General features: G+C 37.9%; 1 protein-coding gene across 1 annotated transcript in view; it reads right to left on the bottom strand.

Moving 5' to 3' along the window:
* Nucleotides 1–9,967: 9,967 nt before the first annotated feature.
* Nucleotides 9,968–27,100, bottom strand: part of LOC105042928 (phosphoglucan phosphatase DSP4, amyloplastic) — a 33,693-nt gene continuing 16,560 nt past the window's right edge. Inside the window, 5 exon segments of the mRNA XM_073256363.1 lie at nt 9,968–10,061; nt 10,064–10,097; nt 10,181–10,288; nt 12,971–13,030; nt 17,972–18,067. Coding sequence (XP_073112464.1) covers nt 9,973–10,061; nt 10,064–10,097; nt 10,181–10,288; nt 12,971–13,030; nt 17,972–18,067 — 387 coding nt within the window. The 3' untranslated portion in view covers nt 9,968–9,972.

Here is a 27,100-nt window from a genome sequence, read left to right as displayed (position 1 = left end):
GACCGCATCACCATCCGATGTATTATGCTGGCAGCAATGAATGACGAGTTCAGCCGCAGGTTTGAGAACGCCCAGCCACAGGAGATGCTTCAAATGTTGAACGACTCCTTTGGCACGCCTGACAACGTTGAAAGGCACAAAACTAGTTGTGCCATTTTCAATGCTCGGATGAGGGATGGGGCCTCAGTCACTGATCATGTACTCTACATGATCGAGATGATTGAGTGCCTGAGCAAATTGGGTTTTCCTCTGCACGAGCAGCTCGGTAAGGATGCGATCCTTAATTCCTTGCCCAAGTCCTTCCTCCCATTTCTTACTCATTTTTGAATGACAAAGCCTGCAGTAAACTACCACGGGTTGTTGGGGTTGCTGCAGAACTTTGAGAAGGATCACCAGCTTCATAAAGAGTCGGTGAATGTAGTGAGAGGGTCTTCTTCTCGTCATCGATCCTTTGGGAAGGGGAAGAAGAACAAGAAGAAGAAGAACAAGAAGGTCCAGCCTCATGCTGGGATGGTTGCACAGGGTCAGACCAAGAAGCGCAAGCCCGACCAGAGCCAGGCGGAGTGCTTCTTTTGCAAGAAGCAGGGGCATTGGAAGAGGAACTGTCCTCAATACATTGCCTCCCTGGATTCGAACAGGCCGAAGAAGAAGCAAGGTAATTATATGATAACTCCTTGTAACTTTTTCATTTGTGATACTACTGCCTGGGTATTGGATACTGGAAGCCCTTATCATATTTGTAATTCGATGCAGGGTCTGCAGGTCAGTAAGAGATTTGATGAAGGCGAGAGGTTCCTGAACGTTGGAGATGGAAGCAAAGTTCCAGTTCTAGTTTTAGGAATCATGAGTCTTGTAATCAATTCTCGTAATGTAATTCTGAGTGAATATCACTATTGTCCAAGCTTTTTATTAAATATTATTTTTGTAGGCCTTTTGGCCATGTACGGTTATAATTTTTTAATAAAAAAAAATATTTGCAATATCATTTTGAATGGTGTTACAATATTTGTTGGACAATTAAATAATAGAATTTACTTACTATCACAATCTGTTAATGTGGTTCAAAACTTTGGTAAACGCCCTAGAATAGATAATGTGTCAGAAGCCTACCTTTAGCACTGTAGGCTAGGTCATATCAATAAGAACAGAATAAACAGGTAGGCTCAAGAAGGAATTCTTGAACTTGATGATTGTGAATCACTTCCAACCTGTGAGTCTTGTCTTCTTGGAAAGATGACCAAGTCACATTTTACTGGAAAAGGTGAGCGAGCCAGTGAACTCTTGGGTCTGGTACATTCTGATGTATGTGGACCTATGAGCTCAAATGCAAGAGGTGGATATTTCTACTTCATAACCTTCACAGACGACCTATCGAGGTATGGATATGTCTACTTAATGAAGCATAAGTCGGAGTCGTTTGAAATATTCAAACTATTCCGAAATAAGGTAGAAAAACAAACTGGGAAGTGTATTAAAATTCTTTGATCTGATCAAGGAGGTGAATACCTTTCCAATGAGTTTCTGACGTATCTAGGGGAGAATGGGATTCTCTCTCAATGGACTCCTTCTGGAACACCACAGCATAATGGTGTGTTTGAAAGGAGGAATCGGACCTTATTGGACATGGTTCGATTCATGATAGGGTTTGCTGGTCTGCCGATCTTTCTCTGGAGATATGTGCTCGAATCGACTTGTTACCTTCTAAATAGAGTTTCGAGTAAGTCTGTAGCTAAAACGTTATATGAGATATGGATAGGACGTAAGCCAGTACTCTCGCACCTTAGGGTTTGGGGGTGTCCGGCTTATGTTAAACGTTTAATTACAGACAAGCTTGGACCTAGGTCTGACAAGTGTAATTTTATAAGGTACCCAAAAGAGACCAAAGGGTATTATTTCTACCTTGCTGATGAGCAAAAGGTGTTTGTCAGTCTTAAGACAATCTTTTTAGAAAAGGAGTTCCTTAGTGAAGGAACTGTTGCCTCTAAGGTCGAACTTGACGAAGTTCGACAGGTGGAAAAACCAACACATGTTACTGAACCTGAACCGGATTTGATTAGATCAGATCCGGAGCCCATTGATTATGCACCCTTAAGGCGGTCTGGTAGAGTACCACATCAACCGGATAGATACTATGATTTCTTGATCTGGGATGGCGATCCTGTCGAACTTGATGAAAACGATGAGGATCCGATCACCTACATGGATGCAATTCAGAGACCTGACTCTGAGAAATGGCTAGAGGCCATGAAATCCGAAATGGAGTCCATGAAGGTCAACAATGTGTGGACATTGGTTGACTCACCCGAAGGAGTGAAACCCATAGGGTGTAAGTGGGTCTTCAAGAGGAAGAGGGGCGCAGACGGAAAGGTGGAGACCTATAAAGTCCGTCTGGTTGTCAAGGGATATCGTCAACGTTATGGTATAGACTATGACAAGATATTTTCTCCTGTGGCAATACTCAAATCCATTCGAATTATGCTTGCGATAGCTGCCCATCTAGACTATGAAATCTGGCAGATGGATGTGAAAACAGCTTTCCTAAATGGAGAGCTGGACGAAGAGGTGTATATGATACAACTTGAAGGGTTCACATCCACAGATGAGTCTAAGGTATGCAAGCTACAAAGGTCCATTTATGGACTTAAACAGGCATCTCGGAGTTGGAACATACGTTTTGATAGGACGATCAAAACGTATGAAACGGAGAAGAGCCCTGCATTTATAAGTGGGCTAATGGTCCAGTAGTAGTATTTCTTGTATTGTATGTGGACGACATTCTCTTAATCGGAAATGATGTCCCTGCATTACAGGGAATAAAGATTTGGCTATCATCACAGTTCTCCATGAAGGATCTGGGAGAAGCTTCCTACATCCTAGGGATGAGGATCTATAGGGATAGATCCAAAAGGTTACTTGGCTTATCCCAGTCCACGTACATTGATACTATGCTGAAAAGATTCAGCATGGAGAATTTCAAGAAAGGCTATCTACCGATAGGCCATGAAATTTCTCTCTCGAAAAGGGATTGTCCAACAACACCTCAAGAGAGAGAGCGTATGGGTAGGATTCCATATGCTTCGGCAGTGGGATCTATCATGTACGCCATGACATGTACACGACCAGATGTGGCATACTCACTAAGGGTAGTGAGTAGATACCAATCTGATCCAGGGAGAATCACTGGAAGGTTGTTAAAACCATCCTGAAGTATTTAAGAAATACTAAGGACCAGTGGCTTGCATATGGTGAATCAGACTTGAGACTTATAGGATTTACAGACTCTAGTTTCCAGTTTGATCGCGATGACAGCAAGAGTGTGTCAGGATTTATTTTTACCCTTAATGGTGGGGCTGTCTGCTGGAAGAGTTCCATGCAGTACACTGTGGCTGATTCAGTATGCGAGGTGGAGTATATTGCTGCATCAGATGCTGCCAAAGAAGCGGTGTGGCTGAGAAAATTCATCACCGAGCTCAGAGTAGCACCCTCCCTTGTTGGTCCAGTTTTGCTCTACTGTGACAGCTCTGGAGCCATTGCTCAGGCGAAGGAACCGAAGGCACACCAGCGGACGGAGCATATTCTGTGCCACTACCATCTCATTCGGAAGATCGTGGATCGAGGTGATGTCGACCTTCAAAAGATTGACGGGAAGGAGAACCTGGCCGACCCATTCACTAAAGCCATTGCGGTGAAGGAGTTCAACGACTATAAGTCGAAGATAGGTATTAGATACTGCACCGATTGGCTTTAGGCCAAGTGGGAGATTGTTGGGAATAGTGTCCCAAAGCCAATCGTCAGCCTGTTGACGGTTGTGCTCCTTTTGTATTAGTACATGAATTATAAATAAATAAAAATTATTTTGATATTTTTTCATCACAAATGTTTCATCTTCTAATGAACTCCTGTGTTGTGGTGAAGTCCTTAGGACTATTTAGACTCGACAAAGGAGGATTTGTCGCTTAGTCCTTAAACCTGTTCGCGACCAAATGATACGTTGTTACCAAGGACGACAACGTTTATCGAGCATAGGTCGTTGTGTGCCATATGGGTTGGTTGTCCTCATAACCAAGGAGTGTGGAGACACTGGTATGGCATACAGGTGAGATGTAATGGTACATCTGCACTGAACGTGATCGACTCCGGAGCTATTTCTGCTGTCAAGATTTGCTCCGATGGAATATGGGTATAAATGTCCCTCCGATCTGAGACCGCCACGGTGACCTGCAAGCAACTCACTGCACTTAGGCACTGGACTACCTGAATTTTTAATTTAGTGATGGAAGGCTGCTAGGTGTAGTCAAGTACTTGACTTGTCGGTGCGTATGTCAAGATGGGATTGACCACTCCAGTTTAGGAGTTGTGTACAGTCATATTTCAATTTAGCAAAATCTTGGCCAGGGTAGTCCTAGTGAGGAGTCACAGGACTAATTGAGTTGAGCATGATTCGGATGATCTCATCAGGATTGACAGTTTAATCCTGAGTTGTCCTAAATGCAGGTGTCAAAAGGGATGAATTATACGGTAACCATATTCACGTAGGTTCTGAATGTTGTGATTGCGACTATTCGACCTATCCGATCGTCGGGTACCATTGCTAGATGGTCACTTCGATTAGTACAGAAATTGGTTCCTGTGCTACCGGCTTAGGTTCGAACCTGCGGGGTCACACATATTAGAGGTTCCTTTCTGATCTGATGGCTGATTATGAGTCTTATGTGTCTGGAACTCTATGATTGAGAATTAGGATTCTCTGATCATGAGTTCCACACATTTTGGGTACCGGGGTCAAAATTTTGAATTTCAAATTTTGAATTTGAAATTTGAATTCTTTGATCAGGATTTCATATCGATGGTCTCTGATGCCTAATTGCCCATCGGATTTGGACTCAATATTTATGAGAGGTTTAATTAGTGATTTGATCGCTAATTAACTCAATTTGATTGAGTAATTATTTTTAGATCAAGTCCAATTGAATTGCATTCAGTTTGGATTGACCCGATTAGGTTAAGTGTTGATCTAATCGCTAAGGTGGCTTAGTCCCTGATTTGATCAGGGATTAGGTTTAGTTAATTTCTGATTTGATTAGGATTTTATTGAGCCTAATTAAGTCTAATTGTGTTGGGTTTAATCTAGTCTAATTGTGCTTAACCTATTTTAATTAGGTTGGCTCAATTTGAATCAAACCACCTTGTTTTAAATTCCCTGCGCCACCCAACTTTCTTGCACCCATTTGAATTCACGAGAAGAAAATTTCTCATAAATTTTTTCCCATGCAAAGCTCTCTCACGCCCATGTTTCTGTGCGTCAATTATTTGGATTAACTTGGTTTGTTATCCATCCAAATTCAAAGGGATTTTGAATTTGAATGGACAACCAAATAACCATGCGCCAGCTTATCCTCTTTTGTGCGCCCCATATTTCACATGAGAAATGGTTTCTTGTGAAAGTCTCCACGCACAAAAAAAAGGCCACGCCATCTCTTCTTTCTCGCACAAATGGATGAGGATAAGATTGGTTGACACTTGAATTCAAATTTGATTTGAATTTAAGTGAGCAACCACCTCTTCTTATCCACTCACACGCTTTCAACATCTCTTGCGATGTTTTATAAAATGAGAAAGGGAGGGGGCATGAAAAAAAAAAGAAAGAAGAGATAAGGGGTGTGGGGAGGTTCTGAAAAAATTTTGAAGTGTTCAAAATTTACCGAGAGGAGAGAAAAAGGAGAGAGAAGTGGGCGCAGGGTTTTTGGTGTGTACCCTAGGGTTTCTACCTAGGGTTCGGGAAGTGAGATTGGTGTGCCATGAGTGTCGTGAGTCCATCAAATTTGAGGGAGAGATCCATCAGCCTCTCAACCAACCGTGCAGATGATCCAGAGCGTCCGAGGAGTCGGCACACATCGATCGAAGGAGTTCGATCAACATCAGCCATCAAAAGGGTGAAATCACGAACTAGCATTCGTGAGGAACCGATCAGATGGGAGCTTCGTGTGGATGATCCACAGAGATCAGACACTAGTGTGGCTGTGACGTGACGATCAGAGCCCCCGACGGTGATCAAATTACGGTGATCGACTACCTGCAAAAGGTGATATGTTCTGAACACAGTACAGTAAAAAGTTTACTATTTAAAATTTGAATTTCAAATTTAAATGCATGCTGTTGTATCATATTTAGATCCTAGTGTAGGGTTAATTAGTATTAATTAATGAGATTAATTAATAATTCTGCTGTAAAATAGTAATTTTGAAGAAGATTTAAAATTACCATTTTGCCTCTGCACTAAATTTTCGCTTCAGATTCATCTTGCCATTGATCGAGCAAGCGATCAGAGATGAGGTTCCATCCTTCGAGCAGTGTGATGGATATTGTGGTAAGTACATTTTACTTTGTTATGTTGTTATTGTTATACTTAAATAATATATGTTTTCTTTTTTATACCGACAGTTTTAGAGGATCATGTCACTATACCATCGGGCTTGGAGCGGCTTCCATTCAATTTTGTTGGGTGCAAGGATCGATCGTTTATCGATATTATGGATGGTCTTGTTGATACTATGTGAGTCGTCTCTGAGGATAGATGACTTCAAATTACACCATCGACGGATAATCCGAGTATCTCATCATATGCCAAGCACACCTCATATCCTGGCTTCTCGGACTTCGACCTTCCCATAGATGATGCATCCATATCACAGATGATGAGTGAGTCGGAAGACACATCGTACCGATCCGATGTATAGCACATCGATCGTACGTATGGCAGGATCAGAGGTAGGGATAGACTGAAGGTTTTTCGAAGTAGAGGTCAGGCACATGTTGATAATCCTAGCACGCCAGCACCTTTTTTTCCACTTGTCGATACCGTGCTTGAGCCATCACGACAGCGGCTAGAGGTGACATATATTTATGAGAAGCGGATACAGAGGAGGTCCTAGTATCTTGATATATACATCTCTCGACAGTTGTGATATTTATATTTTTTTTTGCTAAGAAACTTTATAATGATCAATTATTTTGAAATTAGTGTTACAATTTTTTTTTAATTTGAATGCACATGTTAGAATTTTTGTTGCTTGTGAAAATAAATATTGTTGAGCTTGATATGATCGATAATATAAACTAAGAAAATAAATAAAATGAATTAAATATTAAAAAAATATATAAACCAAAAAAATGAATAAAATGGAATACATAAGCAGCATTATTGGTGCATGAAAGCATATCAAGATGTTACGCAGTTGAGAGCGAGGTCTAAGTGTGCACAACAATTTAAGCAAATAGAGAACCATGGTTATGGAATAGTAAGAGCCATAAGTGGCCTACCATGCAAGACCACTCATCTCAATAGCCAGGTTGAATCATAATGAATCACTCTTTACACTATATGGTTGTCACCCTAGGACATTGGAGCATTGCCAGAATCTAAGTCTATTATTTTTTAATTAATTACCAACAAGTTCATCCAATTGAACTCATAACTTCATCTTCTAAAAGAAGTTTATGGAACTGGGCATAACAAACCAACATCTTAGCGATTATTTCATTAACTTCACTGAGACTGTAGGATTTCATTTTGAAACTGACATGATTAATTTGGTTGAATTTACACAGTATAAACAAACATCACCCTTCCATTATAGAAGTCTAAGCTGTTTGATGATGGGCTTGCCAAAGTGTGGATTGGGTATATCATAGTCGTCTTATGGTAGGGCGATTTATAAAGTATAAAATCGTCCTACCATAAGGCGGCTCATATTGTCCGACTTGTCCTCCCAAACTCATGCAATGGGTGGTGAGTTAGCATCGAAAGTCGTCCAATGATAGGATGATTTTCGTTTGGACAGTATTTTGATAAATACTTTCGAACGAACATTATTTTCATAATTATTTTTTAATTAGACATTAAATCGGTAAAAAATTCTTTTTTTTGGCAGCATTTCAAGTTAAGAAACAACAACGTGATAGGATTACAGAAATCGGTACCATTAATCATGGGAATGACCGGAAGAAGCTAAAGAGTTTAAGCCGAAAATTTTGGAAATATTCAGAAATTAATGATAAACAGGGACTGTATGCATTAATTAATTATATATGAAAACTAAATTTCGCTGGAAAAAAAATAAACCTAGAGCAGTTCCAAAGAAGGGATTTCGTAGTTGCATGAGAAATAGGAATCTACACAAGCAAGGCTTGGAGAGGAAAGAAGGGTTACTGTTGATTGGGTTGGCACCGTGGACCCACAGATTCCAGCCCTTGGTACAATCCTGGCACATCACTTTCCCTCCCACGTGGATGACCTTACTCACATCATAGTCCTTCCATGCCTCCACGCCATGGGACGTCGTCCCCAGCGCAGCTGCAACAGCAACCAAATGCCAAGGTCCAATTCCAATCCCTTCCATCTCTCTCCCTCCCTCCCTCTGAAGTCTGAAGGGATGAGGTCCACTCTTTTACGTTGATGGATAAATACAGGTATTTTGTTATATATAGAGAGAGGGTGTTCCACAACGTGAAACCGAATGTTACGTCCTATGGACGTGCGCTCCACTTCTTTTACCCAGCATATTTATTTTAGTTAGGAAGGGCCCGAGCATGTATACATGCCTGAATATTGAAAATCTATAGGGGTGGGAAGCTTCTGAGAAGCACATCAACTGTTGTAATGGAGCAATTTGAAGAGAGAAATGGTTATAGTTGCATTATTTCGTAATTTTATTGATAAAAAGGATCATAATTTTGTTTGGATCTATTATTTGAAATTTTAGGATCGACGAAATTGGCAATCCACAGCGGTCTGTCAAAACTCATTATATTTCACGGAACAATTTCTAAGGTGATAACATGAAAATGTCAACTAATTACCACCTTACACTTTAATTAACTTGTATATTTTTGTTTCTAACAAGATATGAGTCAACTTTCATGATTTGATTTAATTAATTATATTATATGTATCAAACTTTGATGATAATGCAGCGCAAATAATTATATTAGTGAAAAATGGAGCTGATAGACGTGCAAGGAAGTTCTAAGAAATATAAAAAATTAAAATAAAAAAAAATATAAAAACCCTAGACTTGATAGATGGTGAGCTGCATTAGTCATGCATGCCTCCTTATATCTAAGACATAAGCTATATTCCACCGCAGCCTCTCAAGTCAAGTAGCATCCGATCACAGATAAGATCATAAAACAGGAAGCCATTCCTAACACACTGCAGAGCAAAAATTGGATTTGCTGTCAACAGTCAACATACCGAGATTCTTCAAACAATCATTTCCTAAACTTGAAAATTCTCTATTAATTTGTAGTTATTACTCCATGTAACCATCAGGCAACAATTTGAGTGCTCGATGCATTGTAATGCCAACAAAAGGGCGATCCCATCCTCAGCTTCTGGCAAATGCTCAGCTTTGAAAGTTTAAGACACAGAAGTTTAGAAGAACAACAATTACACCAAAAGCCCAGTCCAACGTCAGAATTATAGTTTTTTCTGTACAAAGATGGATAACAGTCTCATCAACATGTTTAAGGACCGACCACAATACTCTCAGCTCAGCAAGGATTTGTCAATAACAATTGCAAATTTGAGGCAAAAGTGAGGCGCTGGCTGATTATTCTGTTACAATTATTTGGATCAATGTGCCCTCGAGCATTCAGGAATCCATAAAAGAGAAGTAAATGCGTAAGACCATTACGAACTTATCTTGCAATATTGAAGATTTACATATCTGACCAGTTGTTATATACATATAACATGGCATTCATCTTTAGCACTCTATATAGGCCGAGTGCTCCAATTCGTATTGTGATTTGCTGTTCCTCTTTTCCATGATCACTTCCATCACCAACCAAATGTGTCCATCCATATCTGAGATCTGCAACATTACATAGCTGAGGTAATGAGAGATTCATTATTGGTCCAATAAGAGTAGTTGTGAATTATACTACAAAAGCATAGAGAACTAACCTCTGCTACTCGCTATATGACTCTAAATACTCTCTGATCATTTGCCTTTCCTCCTTCGTGAGATCTGCATCATTACCAGTTAAACGCTTTCGAGCTCTCTAGTTTCCACAGTAGCGTCATCACTGACGACCTACAAGACAAAAGAAAAACTCGCATTACACTATTCAAAGAGTTAAGAGTTTATTATAAATGCTTCATTGTGGAAGATCTTACATGGACATAATTGTTCACATGGCCATCACCATTTGGTCTAGTTACCAACTCATACTTATTGTATGTCCATTCACCATCTATTATGTACTTGTATTCATAGCGTCCTTCCTGCAATTAGGCATGCAAATAAATGTAACAGTTCACAGTTACCAAATCAAAGGTTTAACTAAATTACATAAGCAATATGTGGCTAAGTTTTATACAACAAAAGAATTCCCAACTCAAAGATGAAGATCATACTATTACTCTTATCACTCATTTTTATAAGCAGAAGGTACAGAATACTCCATTATATGGTAACAAGAATTTAGACGGTGATGGCACATTTTGAGTTGATCAAGTTATTTCATCTTTTTTAAACACCTTCTAACACTTTTTGTTTTTATCTGCATTAGGTCTGGGTCTCATAAGAGCATACTCTTCATAGGTGATCCCTTATTTTACATGAAAGACTCAACCACACAACCTCCTCAATTTCATGTTAGATCTTGGACTCATGCCTGGTGCACTCCAAAACTGTAGTTGCTTACCAAATTTTCAGCTTGAGCCTTACCTAATCCAAATCGGTCTTCACCAATGACCTCTTTTGGCCTCCAAATTCTCCATGTGTTGCTTTTAGATCCTCCAAGCCATTTCCATCTCTATATTAGTTTTACATCCTTGGTCCCATTTCCTTCCTTCTTTGGGCTTAATATACCACTAACGGATGGTATACAAAGCTGACGAACAATTTTACCTAGTGGTAGACCTTGTCAAAACTTTCAGTATTCTAATTATCATGGTTATCTATTTTTAAATTGTTTTTAGGCTTATGGACTCTTTTCTTGATTTTGGAGCTTCAAGAAGGGCCACAACCAACACAAAATATGATTCACATGAAGATTTTAAGTCCCGACAGGATGGGAGGTGTCCCGGCAGTCCCGTACCATTCCTGTGAGAAAATGAGACCGGGATGAGGTCGGAATTCTAAGACCCATCCATGCGGGGAGAGAAGAAGAAAAAGGAAGGAAAGATGAAGAAAAGAAAAAATGAAAGGAAAGAAGAAGAAAAAGAAAGAAAGAGAGAAAGAAAGCGAGAAGAAAAAGAAAGGAAGGAAAGAAAAAAGAAAGGAAAGAGAGAGAAAAAGAAAAAGAATGAATGAATGAAAAGAAGAAGTGGAGAGAGATGGAGGATATCTATCGGGATGCATGACCGGGATTGTTGCCAGGATGGGATGGGACAACGGAGCATCCCATTCCATGGAGTAACTGGGATACCCTTGTCCCATTAGATTTAAAACCTTAATTCACACATCACACCTTAATGCCCCAAGTTTAGTTAATAGTGACCTTATTTACCTCCTTTCTTCATTTCTATTAAACTACTTCACCTCAATTTTCATGACAAAAATAGATGTGAATCTCATAATCTCGTCAATCCTAAGCAAAATCATCATTAGCCCATAGTGGCCTTTAGTTGCCCTCCAAACCAATCAAATTATCCCTCAATTTGATGATTGACCTGTCTTTGGCTAGACTTATTCTGCTCATAACTTCCCCAAAAATGTTGCATAATGGAACCATTACCCTTGTACTAATCCAAGGTTCATATATCATTATTTATAGATAGCTTATTGCCATTGATAATGATTGGTTCTCTCTCTAGTCTATGGTGTGCTTCTATATGCCATATAATGGGCTAGTTTCCTAACTAGCCATGATCCCACACCATCTAGGATTTTATTTTTTTGCCTCTTTGCACATCCTTTTGATTAAAAAAAAGAAAAGTTGCTTGCATGCCCTACTTTTCCACCTGAATTTTGGTCCATATGCATTTCAAGGTGTATAAATCATGATAAGCAGTTCGAACTTTGAAAAATCTCTATTTATATGACCCATCATGTATTTTTTTCTTTAACTACCTAGCTCGATTGTAGAATAACATATAAGTAAACCTTTGCACCATGATTAGCAGCTATATCCAAGGTTTTAAATCCTGTACCAAACCTTATACATTTCAGAACACTATGGTATTGGTACGCTACCTATATGGATGAGCATATTTTGAAACTGAAAGCATCAAAAGAAAGGGAAAATCATTGGTACCAACCAGTACGGTATTGTTGGAACACATGGGTATGGCCATATACCAGCATAGGTGGTTTTGTCATCAGACAACTATTCATGTGCCAATGCCAGTTTGGTATCAGAATGGTATGGTACCAATGGTATCATCCCATTCCAGCAGTTTTTGCATCCATAGTCATACCTAATTGGCTAATATCAAAATGAAAAGAGGTCTCATATATTTCTTACTTATGCATCTTCGTATGTTAAAAGGACAACTTCATTTTATTGTAACTTGCTAAATTTTGGTCCATATGAATTTAAGTGGTAAATCAATTTTGGATAGAGTGATTCTCAATTCCACTGGGTGCTGCCCTATATGATACCACATCTTTATTGTCATTGTCCATTTGGGTCCACTTATTGCGTTAAGGAACTGTCAATTTTCATTTTTTTAGTTTTTAGGCATTTTGAACATTGTAGATCATGATCGACGATGTGGATTCTCAGTTTCCACTGCTATGATTTGGGATCAAATTTTAATGTATGTTTCTAGCTCAATTCTCTTTCTCTCTCTCTATGTACACACACAACACACATCAAATAGTGCCAGCATATCTTTCCAAATGTACTTTAATAGCATTTCACTAAACATTACAAAAGCAAGAAATTTCACAGATATGGAAAAGTTAAATTGAACATACTGGCATCTTCTTAAATGTAAGTAGCAGATCACCATACTCACAGGTAAGTCTCTCTCGATAATCCATGATCTTTGGTCTTTATCAAATTTCAGAGGGAGTCTCTGCAAAAATATTAGAACTTACGATGCTTACATAAGCAACTGAAGCGAAGAACTGAACTTTTGAATGACAAGCTGAAAAAAGAATCTAACATTTATTATTCAACATGATGGTAATGACAAGGTCAACATCAATTAAATTAGATGGGAAAAAGGAAAGCTATGAATGTAGGAAATCCTGACGAAATTTTAAATAAATCAGGAACAATGATAGGACCTTTCAGGGTATTCCATCGCTTTGACACACTTTTAAATGTTGTTTCGTCCATCATCATGCTGCTTAGATGGATATTTGCAAGGTTTTCTCTAGTCCAAGGTGAATATAGAAATTTCCATGTCTGATGCACATAACTTTCAGGCACTGCTGATAACAGTTCTATGTGATAAACAAATATGTTGATCATTAAAAAATGACTTTTTTGTGAACTGAGAATCTTCCAAGTAGTCATACTCACCTGATTGGGCATTTTCATTTCCACATAAATGAACAGCCCAAGTTGCATTTCTATTGTTATTGGTTAGTTCCTGATGGTGTTTCCATGAATGCAGCATGACATGAGATCTTGAATTCCAATTTCAGCAGAAAAGCAAGCTTGACTTCGGCCTTGGCCTTTGAAGTCAAGTTACATGTGGGTACTACTTTAGTGTGCTCCCATTCATCCCCTCTTATAAATGCACCATTTAGATAGTGTTAGGTGATAATTATCATGAATAATAACTTGACAAAATTAATGCCTGAAATTTGTTCTTCTTCTATATTGACTTCTCTCTTGACATGATTGGAGTCACCTTTTACACTTAAATGGACACAAACACACCCTTTGGAAAGGCCCAAGTTTGGAACTCAGATAAATAGAGTTTTCCATGCCTATCAAACTATCACCACTTTGTAGTTGAAAACTTTGGGTATTTGATACTTGAGGAACAAAAGCAAGAGATTGCAAAAAGAAATGGAAGAAATGAGGACCAAATAGAAGCTTGGTGCCTACATCTATCAAAACCCTTGGATGCTTATGTAGAATAGTTGCTAGCAAGGTTTAAAATAATGGTAGTGAGCCTTGTCCCAATATTTAACTAGAGCAATATTGTCTCGACCAAGATTTTCAGAACCGTCCCAAACCGGACGGTTTGGGGCATTCCAAACCGGACTGGTGGAGAACCGGGACGATTCCGGCTTGACAAGCGACACATGCCAGCGCCGAGGGAGAAAGAGAGGAAGAGAGAGAGAGAGGACGCCACCGGAGGCTAGTGGTGGCCCACTGCAGCCGTCGAAAGGCCGCAGAAGCCTCTGTGGCTCAGTTTGCCCAATAGAGTTGTTAAACGAGAGAGAAAGAGAGAGGGGGAGCAACTTACCAGAGGGAGAATAGGACAGCGGAGGGGCTGCTGGAGGTTTTCGAACAGCCGTCATGGCCAGCGAGCGGCGAAAATTGTACGGGTGGAGTCACGGCCGTGAAACAGGGATGACAGTCCGTTCATGCGTCGGCCTTTTTTAAAAACGGAGATGAACAGTGAAGCCGGTAAACCATTTGCCGACTTCATTTTTTTAATTTTTTTTAAAAAAAGCAAAAATAGTGAAGCCCACAAATGGTTTGCCAGCTTCACTTAAGTTTTGATTTTTAAAAAAATCCCATGAAATAGGAAGCCCTGTTTCACGCCCGCGGCACCGCACGCATAGAATGCGTCGTCCAACGGCCATGATGGCCAGCTGGAGGCCGTCCGGCGGCCCCTCCGACTCCTTCCCCTCCTTCCTTTTCTTTCTCCCCCCTCTCTATTTCTCTCTCTTTCTCTCTTTTCCTCCTCCCAGTTCCCTTTCCTTGTGTCGGTTTGCACCGATACGGACCCATACCGACCTCTACTGCCGACCGGCCAGCACGGGCTCGATATTAAGTCCATCAACCTGGGTCTTGACTTTAGGGTAGTCTTGCCTCTTGGTATTGTATTGGACTTTTTTTATTGTTTCAATTCAACTTTTTATCTTAAATAAACCTTCAGTGAATATTGATATATTTTGGCATGATTTCTCTTTTTTTTATATATATATTTGCCAAGTTAGTGGTGCAAAAAGGGAAGTGGCGAAATACTAGATGCATGAGCTGTCTAGCATAAGAAAGATAGTGATGAAGGGAGGCTACATTGACCCTTATTCCCCTCCTTCGTCTCTCTCTCTCTCTCTCTCTCTCTGCGCTCGCTCTGCCCCTCACTCTATTTCTATTTACGCACCCTACCCCCATGACTAACGGAATGAGAAAAAAGCATGCCCCCTTATTGAGTAGCCAAATAACCTGAAAAGCTTAAGCTATTGAGAAAGGGTCAACAACATATATCAGACTTAACATCCCCCATATATGCGCCTAGACAATACATATAAGAATCATCAAGTTAGGACAGACTGGAAAAGGATAATTGATAACTGGAGACAATTAAATAAATAACAAAATTGGAGGAATTCGAACTCAAGTTCTCTAGCAAACCTGAGCTTTCATATCATGTTGAGTAACCAAATGACCCTCAAAGCTTAAGTTGATAGAGGTGTCAAAAATATATGTGAGGTTCAACACCCCATCCTTGACAACTCTCTCTCTTTTTCATTGAAAACCAAGCAACTCGATCAGGTCATGCCTTGGCATTGGACGGTCCCAACCAGTTTTGATCAGCAAGGGTATAGCATCTTGGCCCATGAAGGGATCAATGTCCTACACCTGCTTGAGTGTTGGTTTTTGGGTGGAGAGATTCAAAACCAGCGACATTGACTAGACCTGCTGATACCATAGTCCATGATTGCTAGTATCATGCTTTGGGGAAATTCGTTAAAATTATGATGATAAGATGTGTGCTTAACACAAGCATCCCTTTTAAGCCTCTCCATGTAATCTATCATCCTATCCCACTCTTTAGATCAGGCATGTGATGTGGAGTGTAATGAAGTAAGAGAGAATTAGTTAATACCTCTTCCTAAAAGATAACTAGATAAGTACTTTTGTTCATACAGATAGACTTTGTTCCAATATCCGATCATTTAATTCCACCATATCCTTTATGCCTTCTCATAGAAAGAATAACACCAGAGTGTGAGAACACTAAAAAAGAATAACATTCCCTCAATCTCACGATTTTTTTAGTAAAACCCTTAATTCAACATAGTCATCAATATCATCCTTAATCTTGCAAAAATCATATGATGACAGGTCATCAATGGATGCTGTCTGTAGTTGTATTGAATATATCCAAAAATTTTGGATCATCTACAGCCTCCATTTAAATGTCACAGGTTCTAAAGAACTGAAGCATGGATAATAGGGCTCTCTATCAGTGCAACTTGCTGATCGGCATGTTGAAGAAAGATGCTCAGGATGACAAATTTCATGTTTGCTTTCCTAAAACCCCCTATCCCTAAGCTTTGCAACATAAGTAAACAAATTGTCCTAGGAACACTAACTAGTACAGTTAGAACAAACATCTGATAATTGCAACAAGGGACATGCAGATACCACTTATTGTCTCCACCAAACTCATCCTAGGTATGCCCAAGTTGCATAACATCTCCACCAAATTCTACATGCAATACATAAATTTGAAATTTTTCCAACCCAATACTTTTAGTCCATCGGACAATAGCACAAACAGCCGCACATATGATATCTAGTGGAAAAAGCCTGGCAGATTAAAGATTAACTTAAACAAATGTAATTATATTTATTAAGTCAACAAATATGATATAAAATTAAAACAATTTCAATATTGTTTTTGTAATAGTTTCGGATTTTCTAAACAATCAGACATGGAAGTATGGAACAAATAATATCCAAACCCTTATCTGTATTTATTTGGTGGATAGAAATATGCATATGGATCAGACATTGGCCACATCCATATTGTTTATAAAAGATAGAAATATTACTAATCAAAAATTTGTATCCATCTAGATAAATTCAGGTGAGGGTACGCCTTATGAGTATGGAGCTGGACAACAAACCAAACGGACAAATTTTCCTTCTTATAATTCATTGATCAAATTTTCTGGAAAATTTTGTAGCAAAACCATTTTTCTCAGAAAATACGTTACATTTGGCATCATTCAAGAAGCAAAGATATGAAATCAGGGAAAAACATATGCATATGCTTTCCTGAAAAGATTCATCCACTGTTGCGTAGGGCATCATATGTGACTGAAAAGGGAATATCAAAAATCCCCTAATCTTGTTGAGCACATTTATATCATGGGATGGAGAATCTACAGCCAGATTCAAAGTAAAACCTATGTAAAAAGAATTTTATGGGATAAAGTACTTGAAACCCAACAATCTTGACCAAGAAACACAGATTTGGGATTTGTTCAACTGTGAAGTTGTTTCAATTTTTACTGAATTGTGATGGCACAGATCTAAGTGTATCACACTATATGCTATGGGACCAGAATGATGGTATGATACATATTGAACTCTGTAATCAGCCCTGAATATTATATGGGATATTTAGCAAGATTAAGGAACCACTGAATGTAGTAATGCAAATGGTGAACCATGAGAAACATAAAAAGTTTAGAAACAGTGATGACTAATTATGATTCTGAACTTGTTCTTAAAGCACATTTGTTCCATTTCTCACTCACATTTCTTGTTTCACCATGAATTATGGGTAACATTTAATTTATGATTCCATCTGTGGAATCATGTTTCCTTCCTGCTCCATGTCTCTAGCTGCAGTCAAAAGAGTTCTAGGTAATCCTTGTTGTAGTTCTGAAGTTTCTATGTGTCATACCTAATTATCCTTGCACAATTTGTCATTGACCACATAGAACGACATTTTATTCACTGCTAATGGCTTTAAACTGTCATATGCAAGATAACTAACATTTTATAATGAAAAAAATGTGCTTACCATCAACAGAACTCATTTTTTAATTGAAAAAGTAATAGTAAATAATTTCTATATTTTCAAAGATACCTGGCCCCATCCAATATCAAGTCCAGATACTTCTACCAAGGAGCAGTTATCACCTTCCCACATGAGAGTGACACGGTTCTTGGATAGACCTGTAAGCTGTAAACAAGAAAACAGGTTACAGAAATGAGTAATATTGCTTAAATTCATAAGATGGTCGTATGTGATTACTTGTAAAGAAAAGATTCATCAAGAATAACTCAGTCTCAGACCATAAGGTGAGTTTGGTATGTAGTTGCTCAGTATACACACAGAATGATACAATAATTGAGAATATATTGCCCTAACAACAGTTCAGCATACTAACCCAGTTCAACCAGGGCAAATAAACAACAGTATAATAGCTGGTAAAATGTAAACCCATAAACTATACAAGAACTACTGGTATATTCGATATGATGGATGCTAACATAAGGATTAGTTCTTTGTTAGATCAACAGTCGGAGCACTAAAAGTTTTAACGTAGAAAAGTATAAAGAGGGTCATATTCAGATATATAGCAAACGATAACAACTTAGCAAAAGTCAAGGTGTAAATTATCTAAAGAGGTCTAACAAGATAATGGATGGTCGAGGTACTATTCAGTTACAATCTCGCATAATCAATAGTCTAGAAATAAATCATCTAAAACAAATACAACTCCAGTCTCAAATACAACAATAATTTCCATGTAGCAAGATGATCAACATTGCTTACAAATTGCTAAGAAGATTCTGCTGTACATGATTTTAATGTCCAATATATTGGGTTGGCTCTAATGGTGGATCAGGTGTGATCTTCACACGACATACAACCGAAAATTAAATTGGGTCCTTGAAGCAGGCAGACTTTCGTGCACTCAGTTACCAGAAGCAGGTACAAGTGTCAAAGCAGATTTGGGTGAAGATGCAGGAAGTGAATCTCATAAAACAATAATAATAATAAGGAAATACTCAGGAAGCGGACATTGGGATGAGTTTCAAGAGAGAATATGGAGGGGGTGTGCCTCCCAAAATGGAAGTTTCCTGCAGCTAAGGCTATGCACTCAAAAGGTAGATTTCATTTTGCCAAATTGGCCCTTCAAAATATGTGCTTTTCATGGATGTAGTGAGATGATTGATGTAAGAAATTTAACAACTGTAACATCAAGATACTTTCTTTTCCTCAAACAACAAGTGTATTAAGTTTTTTTTTTTAAAAAAAATGCAATTAAACTAAAATATTGTACATGGTCAGCCTTTATTGGGAAAAAAAGACTAACAACTCTAAATGCGTTGTTGAAAAAAGAGAGATTACATGGATGTCATAACTCATAACATGTTAAGCTTGAAGTTGTGAACCAATTCACAATCCACCAGCTCTTTGTTAACAACTATGCAATTAGCAAATAGGTTTCTTATGGATATTCCCATGGATTTTTTTAAAAAAAAACATCAGCCAAAGAATCAGCATAATATTCAACATCATTTACCAAAACTATTCTTGCATCAGTTTCATTATTGACATAAGTAAAGCCATTTCGCAATAGATTATGCCAGATTGCTAGTAAATTCAAGTAGTAGTAAAGTGGCATAGAAGTACGATTTGTCACTTCTAACAAATGTCAAACATGACAACGGAGACAAGTGGATCCCATGGTGCTATCTTGTAACAAAAAGACAGGCTGGAATCAGGCCATGATGAAAGGAACTACTAGCAAATAGTGGACTGTGGAAGTAACTAGTCTCGAAGATATGGCAGTTTCAGGATGTTGACACAAGTGTTGTCAAGGTAAATATTCTGATAGCCAGCACATTAGTGGGTGAAGAAGCAGGCATATGAAGTATAATGAAAATGATGATTGAAGAGCAAGGGATTCAATGATGGAGAAATCAGGCTGTGTTGTGAAGAAACCGAAAAACCAAAATATGAATTAAAAGATTGGACATAACAAGGCAACAACAATAAAATCAACAAAGAAATATGAAGAGTAAACCAGATTTATGAACAAGGTTTCAGATCTTGTGGTATGACCCCATAGTTCATGTACTGTCACAGTATGCCCCTTGTATCTTCACATAGTTCGCTGAACCGGATGATAACCCCCATACCTTACAAATCAATACAACATACAATGCAGGTCTTTGTGGTATGGTGCGGTCAAGATATGAAGGCTTGGTCAAGACTGTGAATTTATTATGGCCAAGGTTGATGGTGTGATGTATTAGAGTATTCATTGAAGTCCATTTGGTTGTAGTGGTAGATTCTACTCGCTGTCACGGTGTCACGCTTCTTCTTCTTCCACCACTTTAGTCTTCTCCCTTCTGCGCTGAGGAGATTGAGCTTGTCTGCTTAAGATCAATTGGTATAAGAGCAACAGTCTCATCACCATCCTTCTTATTGTCTACCATCTTCATCAATCAACAAATATGCCATTTTATCAGATCATGAATGCATCCCACGGCAACCATGGACATGGTTTGCAACAACATTTCTAGGAGTCATACCAACAACATGAAGACAAATCGTTTAAATGGAAGTTTGAGCTTACGAAGGTTTCAAAGAACAAACAAAAGCATACATGATTAATTCCAATAACTTCAAGCCATGATCTCAAATCATGAAAACATAGTATCTTCAAATGATTAACCACTATACCACAAGTTGCTCATCCTATACAACATCAAGATCAACAAAAAGGCAGGTGCATATAAGCATAAACCCATGCTGTTGTCTACCCTCCTCCATAACAGCCACATAAAGTACATTCTTGTTATACATGAGCCCTTGGTGCTGTTTTATGAGTGCAGAATATTGTAAAGTACATGGAGTATTTTAAATAATTCACATAATGATACCAAAAGTAACTGAGCTACCCACAATAACAACAATATGTTCATAGAATCTATAATATTCTAATCAGTGCAAATATATTTACATGTCCCATTATAAATTTTATGGGGAACTTTGATCTTCTTTCTGCTGTTAAGGTTTAAATACAAATAACACTTTTCAGATTCTCCAGTCATCTCATCATGCAAGCCTTATTACATCAAATATTGGTCGACCACAAAGCACAAGCCAGAGTCAAAATTGCTCCATGAAGGACTGGCAGATTTTACAGGTACCAGAAAACATCAATCCTGAAGAAATTGGTGCAGATTTCTTGGTGCACAGGCAAACATAGGCAAGAGGGACTTTACCATGAAAAACATAAGGCTAGTGGCAGGTAAGGAAATTTACACTATTCACTGCAGCTTAAACTAATGCAACTAATAAGCAGACCTCCAAAATTAACAAAAGCTTGGAAACATACTGGACAAAGGAGGAGGAAACTTTTACGGAAGCAAAATGCATTTTTGTGTCCAGAACAGAAGTAAAAAGCCAAACTGCCAAGTAGATGCACTATTAAATATTAATAATAAATCACTATTTGCTAAAAATTCTGCATCCTAAGAGTTTAGATTGTTCGTTAAATTACTTCTCTGCAATGCATGTGATCAACCATAAGGAACAACTGATTATCTAATGTGATCTTTTTTTGATGATTATCTAAGGTGATCTTGCGTGCTAGAATTCCACATAGTAGCCAAAATCTATGTTTGTTAGTCCAAAATATCACTAAACATTATCAAGACCTCTAGGTTGACAGTTGTTGTGTTAACCTAGATACACGTTATACTTGAAATCTGATGGAAAAAATAATCTTTTGTATTCTTGTATTATTGAGTATTTGTCGCTATGGTGACCATATCACCATATAATTGACCTATCCATGTATAAGTGGATGGATGATGGTGCAGCTTTCCTTGACTCCCATTCCCCAAATAATTATGGTCTCTAACTCTCTATAATTATAACACACATACACATAAATATATGCATTTGTCTGATTACTATTGTTAAAATCTCATGTTCCAGAATCTGGATCCTGTGATCCTAATCTCATTCTTGGATCATGATTAGTTAAAACCATGGTTTTGAAAACCGGACCGAACCACTTGGTTAAGGGTGTACCGAGCCAGATTGATGCCGAACCGGATTGGTTCGACCCTGATTTTCGGCACCCGACAAGAAAAAATAAAAAAAAAATAGAAACCACTCGGTTCGGCCTCGAACCGGACGATTTCAGCTTGAACCGGGCGGTATGCAGATTTATCGAGCCGAACCGCTTGGTTCGGCTTCTTTTTTTAATCTTCTGAGACAAAGAAGAGGACTTTCGACTTCTCTATTTCTTAATCTCTCTCTCTCTCCCTTTCTCACTCTCTAACACTGAGAGCGGTAGGAAGACTCCAAGAATATGTGGATTAAAGCCCTTTAAAGTATGTTTCTCATTTCTATCTCTCTTTCCTCTCTTCCTCACTTTTTTTTGAAAAATTCGTAAAAAATGAAAAAAATAAGGGGAAACCATGTCAAAAATTTTTTTAACATGATTTTAATACATGTTATAGATCTATGGATGATCTACACAATGACACTAAAATTATTAATTTTCATTAAGTATATAATTTTTAAATTAAAAATATATATTTGAAATAAAAATTATTAAAAAAATAAATTTAAAAAAATAACTGTAAAATCAAATTATTGTTTACAAATTTGCAAGCTACTTTTGACATAAATTTGATGTCTATTTATCAATGTTTCAACACATCTTGCGTATAGTAGCCTAGGCCTAAATTTGAAAAAAAAAATAGCATTTCATGCATGTCCACTATCTAAGAAAATTAAGTATCCATGATAAGATTCTACATGAATCTAAGACCAAATTATTTTTTAATAATTTTTTAAATTTTAATATATTTTATTTTAAAAATAATAATAAAATAAATAAGTAATTTAAAATATATAAAAAATTACGTAAATGAAATATATCATTTTTACGTAATTATTGAAGTGATGTGCTTATCAATTTTTAGGAATGGATCCATCAAAAAAAAAAAAGATCCAGAACGTGACATTGGTTGAGAGTATGGGGAGATGCTCTCAGATCAGCATCATTGAAGATGTAAATGGTGTAGCATAGAATTCAAGGAAGGAGTAACACGATTGAAGCAACATTTGGCTGGCGGCTATCTGAATGTAGCTATATGCCGTAAGTATCTATAAGAGGTCCGTCAGTTAATGAAAAAAATACTTCACTGATTTTAAAGCAGTGAAGAAAAAATTGATGAAGAAGGCAGAGGTGGACTGTCGAGCAGCAGAACTACTTTTTTATCACTCCAGAGAGTCAGAGAAAGGATCTGTTCCAGATGTTGAGCAGACACAGATTGAGACTGCCTTTCAGACGAGCTTGAATAATCAGTGACGGCTAAGCAGGTAGCCAGGCATAGAGCTCGATTTGGACCGTTAACTTATGAAGGCAGGTCAGGCTCAGAGAGCACTACAGCAGAGTTGAATCACGATTTAGGAGGACATTCTCAGTTAGAGAGTCCACCAGTAAAGGCACCAGCATTTTGCATCCATGTTGAGAGCATTTGGTAGTAGAAAGAAGTCCCCTAGAGAGATTCTAACAGGAGCCACTATCCACGATTTGGATCCACATGCATTTTCTAGCAAGGATTCCAAGCAACAGAGGATTGATACTATGTTGAGAAAAGATAAGAAGAAAAATATGTGACGAGCTATTAGATCTTGGTTTCACTTCAGTCACATCCCAACGAACGCAGCAGATAATCCATATTATCGCTCTGCCATTTCATCTATACAGGTTGCTGGTCCAGATGTAGATTCTCCAGGACCAAGAGATATCTATGGTGAGCTTCTTGACTAGAATAAGAAGGATCTTGAAAAATGGATTGTTTCGTATCACAGCAAATGGCCTATGCATGGGTTGACTATGATGTGTGGTGGTTGGACTGATTCTACTAGATGAAGCATCATCAACTTTATGACATATTGTGATAGAAGAATATTTTTTAACAAGTCTGTTGATGCTTCAACTGAGGTGCACGATGCCACTGCATCCTCAGATTGATGGAGGAGTGATTGATCGGTAGGAGAGTGGAATGCCGTATAGGTTATCACAGATAATGGATCACAATATAAGACTATAGGGGAGATATTAATAGAGCAGCGATCGCATATTTTCTAAACCCCATGTGCTGCATATTGTATCGATTTGATGCTGATGGATATTAGGAAGATTCATAAGGTGTAGAGGATAGTGGAGTCAACATAGAGCATCATCAGATTCATCTACAACCATACATGCATTCTATCATTGATGCGGCAGTTTGCTGGTGGTGATATATTGAGATCAGGTGTCACACGATTTGCTACTAATTATATAGTACTTGATAGCCTGATTATAAGAAAGTACATCTACGTCAGATGTTTGTTAGTCTTGAGTGGCAATAGAGCAGATATGCTAGAGCAGGCACTGAGGAAAGCAATGTGGAGAGCTTAGTGACGAGATAGTTATTCTAACAGCGGGTCGAGAAGATAGCGGGGCTATCAAGCCCTATATGAAGTGCTTCAATACATGGATGGTGAGTGATACCCTCAGATGGACTTCTTATATTATATGATGGAGAGGGTAAAGAAACAAATCAAGGTGATAGATCCACAGTATGCCGATGAGTACATCAGGATCATCGACCATCGATGGGGCTATCAAATGGGTAGGGAGTTGCATTTAGTAGGTAAGCAGCAAATTAAAAACTTTTTCAAAATTTGTATAAATAAACTTAATCAATTATGAAAATCTATGTATAGCTTATTATCTGAATCCAAGATTCTAGTACTCCATATCTGAGATTGGCATGGATGAAGAGCTTTTATCCGCCTTACGAAATGTAATAGATAAGATGGAGCCCGATCCAGATATCACGATTTTGTGTCTTGAACAAGCTAAGTTCAATGATGTTTATTAACTTAGTTGTATCTTTAACAAGATATTATAACAAATAATTTTTTTACAGATGAAAATATTTAGAGAGGACATAGAATCATTTGAAAGTAATGGAGCGATCAGAAGCAAATCAAAGATGAATCCAGGTATATATTAATAAATCTATTATCATATTGACATATTCAATCTTCTTTTTGATTTTGCTAAATTTTAATGATTTTGCAGCTGAATGATGGATGCATTTTGTCCCATTTAAGATTGCCATTAAGATCCTCTCCCAGATGGTTTCATCGAGTGGATGTGAGCGCAAATGGTTGGCTTTTGTCCTCATTCACAGCAAGCAAAAGAACCATCTAAAATAGAAATGCCTCAATGATCTGATGTATGTGCACCATAATTTGAGGCTGAGGCTCAAATACATTGAGAAGGAAGTTCAATTGAAGTACTCAGATCCGACTACGAGTGATTTTGTTGATGAAGATGAAGATCCAATGATCGGATGGATTATGAGTCAACAGCAGGAGCCAGAGCTTGATGAGCCAGGATCGCGTCCACGACCTTCCAGTTTTGTTGCTAGTGAGGCTGGGGTGGATGCCTCTGAATAGGCAAGTAGCAACATTCATGTAGGCTCCAGCCAATACGCCACAGCATCCACCCTCGCAACCTAGATGGCCAGAGCAGGCATGACGAGAGGGCAGGCAGCTGCCATGCACAGAGATAAAAGAAAAGAAAAGACAGTTGCAACATCAATAGAGAGAGAGCATTCGATTCACTTAGATTCAGAATCAGCAGAGCAGTGATGATAGTTCTTCAGCTATTCATGGATCTGATGATTATGGAGGGATCGAAGGACAAAGATGCAGTCGATTGGTCTTCAATTCACTGATGAATCTCAATTTACGCATGTCACACAGGATAGAGACCACGACATACGAGCTGGTAGAGCCCGTGATAATACAATTTCATACAAATGACGGATTTCGCGAGGTCGTTCAGGATATGATGCAGCTACAGATGACCTCATACGTGGAGTAGGATCCATAGATGTATCAGGTTCTCTTCGTATTTTGGATCCTCTTATCCGCAGCCACAAACAGCCTATAATCCTTATGGATATGGATATGGTGCATCGGAGATATCATCTTCTAATGGCTATTATCTTGTGTAACCCAGAGTGTCTTATGGATCGAAATTTACTGTCGGTATATTTGGATGGATCCTTTCACAACCAAGCTATCAACCCGATGATAACTCTTAAAGCCAGGATCTCAATGAGAGATCGAGGATGAGTTACGATCCAGTGCGCTTATCTTATGGAATGAGTATAAAGATTATAATGCTATGTGGCTAGAGGGATGGACTGATGTTCCTCCTGACTGTAAATGATTCAGATATTTATGGACATCGACGATCGATCAGATTCTGATGATCGGTACGTATTGAGTATTTTTAAATTTTTTAATTGATTTAAATATTTTAGGATCTAATGATATCTACTTCATGTATTGATTATTTAAGCTGCTAAATAACATAATATCATACTTAGATTTTTGTCACACACGATTAAAGATATATCAAAGTGATATGAACATTAGTAAATACCATTAAATATCAATTTAGACTTTAAAATATTAAATAATCCATAAAAATTTGATTGGACATCCCCTCCAAAAAAAAGCAAAAAAAAAAATTGGCATGTCGTTCGACTAGTATGCCCGCATACCGTGTGTCGGTATGGTACCGAACTGGTCGGTCACCGGTACCAGGTTTCAAAACCTTGGTGAAAACCATATGATCTAAATCTATATTATGCATTATATAGTCCCTTTCGATCATATAGTCCAACAGATCATGTTATTTAGATATTAAATTATGTGGAGGTCCATCGTATGGCTTTTAGAATTACTTATTTATCTTGAACCCTGGCATGTAAAATTAGTGAAACAGATTTGGAGTTTATGGAATTAAGATCAAGAGGCAGAATTTTTCATATTTTTACAATGACTTGTTAATTGTAATAATCTGATTTTTTTTTTTTTGTGTGTGTGTAGAAACATTCCATCTAAAAGTTTAATTTTATTATTAGATTGCATATAAATACCTTGAATAATTAAATATGATGCTTGTCTCATTAGACATTATATATATGGAATGGACGCATGGTTGTCAAAACAAGATATCTTATATTATGGCCTTTTACTCTTTGTTCACTTATTTTATAATTGACTCATTTTCAATTTTCACAGTTTTTAAAATTTTAAAATTTGAAGATCAAAATAAAACTATGGTTTGTGATGCAATCCAATCTAACAACGTACATA

Source organism: Elaeis guineensis, chromosome 4 (genome assembly GCF_000442705.2).
Source record: "Elaeis guineensis isolate ETL-2024a chromosome 4, EG11, whole genome shotgun sequence".
Lineage (NCBI taxonomy): Eukaryota > Viridiplantae > Streptophyta > Magnoliopsida > Arecales > Arecaceae > Elaeis > Elaeis guineensis.
The sequence above is the reverse complement of the archived record's forward strand: the minus strand, read 5'-3'. Positions and strand labels throughout refer to the sequence as shown.